The sequence below is a fragment of the Juglans microcarpa x Juglans regia genome, chromosome 3S (genome assembly GCF_004785595.1).
Source record: "Juglans microcarpa x Juglans regia isolate MS1-56 chromosome 3S, Jm3101_v1.0, whole genome shotgun sequence".
Lineage (NCBI taxonomy): Eukaryota > Viridiplantae > Streptophyta > Magnoliopsida > Fagales > Juglandaceae > Juglans > Juglans microcarpa x Juglans regia.
Genome location: NC_054599.1, coordinates 15,704,517 through 15,710,054, shown reverse-complemented (window position 1 = coordinate 15,710,054; position 5,538 = coordinate 15,704,517). Strand labels below are relative to the sequence as shown.

Genomic DNA, 5,538 nt, shown 5'->3' with positions numbered 1-5,538 from the left:
TAATTAAAAAACAAAAACAGAGAGAAAGCGAGACCGAGAGAGCGACTTTTTCGGCCAACTTAAGAAAATTAAAGACAATTATTATTAGGAAAATATTAAATATATTTAAAAGAGATTTATTTATTCACATATTAATAATTAAAAATTAAAAATTAAAAACTAAAAATTAAAAATTAAAAACTAAAAATTAAAAAATTAAAAATTAAAAAATAAGTAAATAAAGAATCTATATAAAAAAATATAATTTTTTAATTGTATACTCTACTAATTTTGCGTTTGCAAATTTATATATAGCATTATTATTATTATTATTATTAGAGTTTTGTTATATATCAAATATTATTTATTTTTATATTTAATTTTTTTTATAAAATATAAAGTACATGAGAATTATTATTTTTATTAGGTTAGAGAAAGAGACACGAGAAAGAAAACGACACAGCAAGCAGCTAGCTGTGTTGAGCCATTCAATTGCCGCGTGTAACGTAGGATGATTCCATCCTTGTTAAATGACACTCGCACCCTTATTTGCTAGGTCACGAAAACACGCGAGACATGGTCAATTACGTAAAGCAGAGTAAGGCACAGCAATCGATATATAAATACATCATAAAAAAAGGAGAAATACGAAAGAGAGGACAAAAGGCAAAAAGGCGAAGAAGGCAAGAAAAAAAAAAGGGAAACGGCTCCATTTGTAGTTGTGATCTGTGGGTAGTCTTTTACAACTGCCACCCATTTCTTCTGCACAGAGGCCGCAGAGCTTCCCTAAATATTCTTTGTTTTTTCAGATCAGAAGCTCATTGTCGCTGTTATTATCATTTTTCTTTTTCCCTCAATACATTATCGTTCTTCGATTCTTGGGTCTGGGATTTTGAAATTTCTTATTATTATTATTCTTCTTCTTTGGGAATCGAAAATATAGAGACGGGGGAAGAGAGAAGATAGATCGGAGGACAGAACTGAATCTGGAAAGTTTCCGTTTTTGCCTCCGGTGGTGTTGGACGGGATTTTGGGTCAATTTCTCCAAGTTCGATCCGGTTTATTCATCGCTAAGAGAGCAACGACAGGGTTTTGTGAGATAGTGAGAGACAGAACGAGAAAAATGTGGTGGATGATGGGTGAGAACGGAGGTCATTACTGTAACAAGAAAACCGATGATATTTGCGGCGATGTTTGTGGTCAGGTAGTTCCCTATTTCTTTATGCTTCTCTCAAATTAGGGTTAAGTGTTTGATATAGACCAGTGATCTGTTTGTTCGGCAAAGGTTTCTGTTTTTTAATTTATTTTTTTAAGATAGTCATGTGATTGGGTTTTGCTTTCTGAGAATGTTTGGTTGCTGAGGAAAATCGAAGAAGTGGATCTTCGAAGTTCATGCAGTATGCGATAACCCTTTAGTTTAATCAGAGTCCATGAACTATTTTTTTCACCCATTCAAGTTCCATTTTTTTTGGAGTTACAAAATAAGGTTTAAATATTTTTGTTATATATTATTTGATTTTCCTCATTTTTCAAACGGAGGTTTGGCATGATCTACTTTGTAGAAGTTCTCTGCTATGCTACGCTTGTGGATATTTTAGTGGTGTAGGTTTTTTTTTTTGGATATTTATTTTAGAATTAGAATTAGTGATTACAATTTTATATTTATTCTGTTCGCGTTGTTTGTTTTATAAGAATATTTTTTATATTTTCACTCAAAGCAGCTGATTATAGAATGAATGTTTCTGTAGTGCGTAAATTGAACTTATTACTTCAGTTTTCGCTGCTTTTAGGTCCATGGAACTGGGTGTCGCTCAACTGAGGCAAAATTAGAATTTTTTTATTTTGATTTTAGGTATTACATCTTTTGTTGCTTCAGGTTAATTGTTGTTATGGTCATGTTTGTATCTTTACAGTCTCGTGGGTATGAGAGATAAGTTAACGAGCAGTTAAATAATTAGTAAAGAGAAGCAAATTTCTCTTCTTTTGCTTATTGTAAATAGAGATGCTTACTGTTGTCATGTCAATGTGCTTCATTGTTCATCCTTCTCATTTTAGTTTTTTTAAATATGCTTTTATTTGATGTGGCAGGAATCAACTCGATTTTTAAGCATGTCGAGACTTCGCTGTGTTCTGCGCGGCTTGGACCTGAAAACCTTAATATTTCTTTTCGCATTCGTTCCGACATGCATCTTTTTCATCTATTTGCATGGGCAGAAGATCTCGTACTTCCTGCGGCCACTATGGGAATCACCACCCAAACCATTTCATGTACTTCCTCACTATTATCATGAGAATGTGTCGATGGAGAACCAGTGCAAACTTCATGGTTGGGGAGTCCGTGAGTTCCCAAGGCGTGTTTTTGATGCGGTGTTGTACAGTAATGAGAAGGAAATCCTTGAAGTACGATGGAAAGAATTGTATCCCTATGTGACACAATTTGTTGTCCTCGAGTCAAATTCAACATTCACTGGATTGCCAAAGCCTTTGTTTTTTGCTAGTCATCGAGATCAGTTCAAATTTGCTGAGCCCCGATTAACTTATGGGACCATTGGGGGGAGATTTAAGAAAGGAGAAAACCCATTTATCGAGGAGGCATATCAGCGAGTGGCATTGGATGTGCTTCTCAAAAAAGCAGGTATTGATGACGATGACTTGTTGATAATGTCTGATGTTGATGAGATCCCAAGCAGACACACTATCAATCTCTTGAGGTGGTGTGATGATATACCTCCAATCCTTCATCTTCAGCTGAAGAACTATCTTTACTCTTTTGAGTTCCATGTGGATGATAACAGCTGGAGAGCTTCAGTCCACAGGTATCAAAGGGGTAAGACAAGGTATGCACATTATCGTCAGACAGATGACTTACTGGCAGATTCAGGTTGGCATTGTAGCTTTTGCTTCCGCCGGATCAGTGAGTTTATATTTAAGATGAAAGCATACAGCCATTACGATAGAGTCAGGTTCTCCCACTATTTGAACCCAGAAAGAGTCCAGGGAGTAATCTGCAAGGGGGCTGATTTATTTGATATGCTTCCGGAGGGGTACACCTTTAAAGATATTATAGGGAAAATGGGACCCGTTCCTCATTCCTTCTCAGCTGTTCATCTTCCATCATATCTTTTGGACAATGCGGAAAAGTTTAAATTTCTGTTGCCTGGGAATTGCAAGAGAGAAAGTGGCTGATCATCTTCAACATGTTAAGATGTCTGTTATTGTACAGGTTACTGGGACTTGCAGTTTGCATGGCGTCTCTCATGGAGGTTCTAATTGAACAATTATTAACTGGTGCATTACTGATTCAGCCTTGCCATTTGTCTGGCTATATTATATTATTCTTTGGGAAATGTTTGGGAGAGTAGACAAATTCCGGGATTCTTTGGGCAACATTCTGTACATAACTTTTTGTTCTCTTTTCTGGAGTTGAGATTCATTTAGGACAGAGGCCTACCCTTTTACTCAGTGCTGAGCTCGTTATGAAACAGGGTGCTTGTGTTTTATTTCGCATTCATATGTCCTGATTCCCCCACATAGAAAATAACTTGAGGGCATGTACTGTTCCTAATTTTTGGAAGTTTTGTTTATGAGACGAACTTATTCATATGCGTTCTTTATAACTCTTTGATTTGTTCGTAACTCTTTTATTTGTTCCATCTTCCAGTTTTTGAATCTTTTGTTGTTACTAATTAGTTTTCCATGTCATTTGAGAGAAGAAGGCTGTTCATGGATTTGGAGCGCTGCATCTGCGTGTACTGCATTCACTAAGACTGTCTTTTGTTCTATAATTTTCCTATTAATTCAAGAAATTGTTAATAACCTATTATTTTTCATGTCAATTGCTTCATATTATTGGATTCAGTATAAAATTACCTCCACTTGTCTTCCTTCCCAAGCTGTGTGTAAGTTCTTGAGCAAGTGCAATTGACTCGGAGATCAACGTCTCCTCTACAAATGCACCTTATTGAATAGATATAAGCTTAGGCAACAAAAAGGGCAATCTATTAGTCAAAATATTTGCAAATATCTTATAAGAAAGTATTGGAAAGCGAATTCCACAACTCTCTTCTCTTCTAAGAACAAGATTGCATTTAGCATAAGGGAAATCCTTACAACCAGTCGGGCTGCTTATATCCAAAAAACAGCCTTCCACCACAATTCTCCTGAAGCAGCACTACACCATAAATTCAAATCCTTTCTCGCGATTTCAGCCTCCTTACTCCTCGCACCCGAACCCCTAGCTGATTTCAACCCCACTAGTCCATGACTGAGACACCCGAAGGAACCCCAAGTTGCTTCAGCGTCGGAATTTGTTACAAGTTTCTGTAGTTATGATCATGCAGCAGTTCAGATATGGGCCTTTCCGATCCATACTCGAGCTCACCTTACCCAGACCTGTTCACCCCAGGAGGAGGGAACCCATGACCAATGTCCAGCCTGGCCCCATACTCACCTCCCCTGAAATCTCCCTCACCAGGTGGAGGAGGCGAGGGTCGAGGCTTGGGACGGGCGTAGCTGTTGTATACAGTCTCGAGGGCCTCGTCGCGATAGGTGGAGGGCTCGGCGTAAGAGGTGTACTGTGGGTGATCATAGTCGAAGTCATTGGAAGTCATGGAGGAGGAGAAATGGTAGCAGGTCTCATCAGACGGCGGGAGAGGCCGGTCGTAGGTGAGCACGATGTCGTAACCACCCCCATACGGCGTTGGTTCGTACTGGTCGAAATCATCGACCTCGTCTTCACTGCCCTGAGCGTAATTCGACATATTGTTCCACGTGAAAATATTTGTTGCTTGGATTTTGGTTTTCTTGATCCTAGAAACGAAAACAGAGAGGTTATAAAAAAGATCTCTTCTAGGATGGAGATGGTTGGCAATGACTGTGTAGGCACTGAGGAAGAGAGGGGCAAAGTTGAGTGGTGCAAGGAAGAGGGGCGGTGCGAGGAAGATAGCATCGACATTGGCGTCGGCGTCGGACTGACGGCAATGCAAAGGGATGCAGTGAGGGAGAGAGGGGCAGAGACGGGCGGGCAAAACGGCTAGTAGCATGCGACCGTGATTCTTTGTGGTGGATTGTATTTCTCTTACAGTGTGTTGGCTTACGTAGAGTTAACTGAATAGATGGTTGTTTTTGTGGGTTTTTCAGCCGGACCGTTGGGAAGCGTTTCTCTTAGCATAAATCATGAAAAAGTAGCAAGAGATCCAAAATATGAAGAAGAGAAAGTTAAGTGTTGATTTGCAGTAGACAATCCTTAACATAGCCAAACTTTACCCTCTTGCTACTCATTTGAAAAAGCATAAGAAAGACCCGCCAAAAATCTCAAAAGACAGAGGTCCTATATAAATTTTCTGCTCAAAAGAGATGTGCATGGCTCAGCTAGTCCCTTGATTCTTTATTCTATATATTCTCGGTGCTCTTAGATCTAGGAAAATTATTAAGTACCTTTGAAATACACGCGACGTGGTATTCTAATCTTATTACAACATATCATGTAATTAAAAATTTTATATAAATTTAATTTTAATTGACATGACATCTTATAATATAATGAGAGTCACATGTTTA

General features: G+C 38.3%; 2 protein-coding genes across 2 annotated transcripts; one reads left to right on the top strand and one right to left on the bottom strand.

Annotated features, from left to right (window-relative positions):
• The first annotated feature begins 631 nt into the window (after positions 1-631).
• Positions 632-3,611, top strand: LOC121258596. Its single transcript, XM_041160145.1, has 2 exons — positions 632-1,183; positions 2,068-3,611. Exons 1-2 carry the CDS (start codon positions 1,103-1,105, stop codon positions 3,163-3,165), a joined length of 1,179 nt encoding a protein of 392 aa, XP_041016079.1. The 5' UTR covers positions 632-1,102; the 3' UTR covers positions 3,166-3,611.
• Positions 3,612-4,261: 650 nt separating this feature from the next.
• LOC121258611 (uncharacterized protein At5g39570-like) lies at positions 4,262-4,913 on the bottom strand. Its single transcript, XM_041160162.1, has one exon. It carries the CDS (start codon positions 4,737-4,739, stop codon positions 4,362-4,364), a length of 378 nt encoding a protein of 125 aa, XP_041016096.1. The 5' UTR covers positions 4,740-4,913; the 3' UTR covers positions 4,262-4,361.
• Positions 4,914-5,538: the final 625 nt, after the last annotated feature.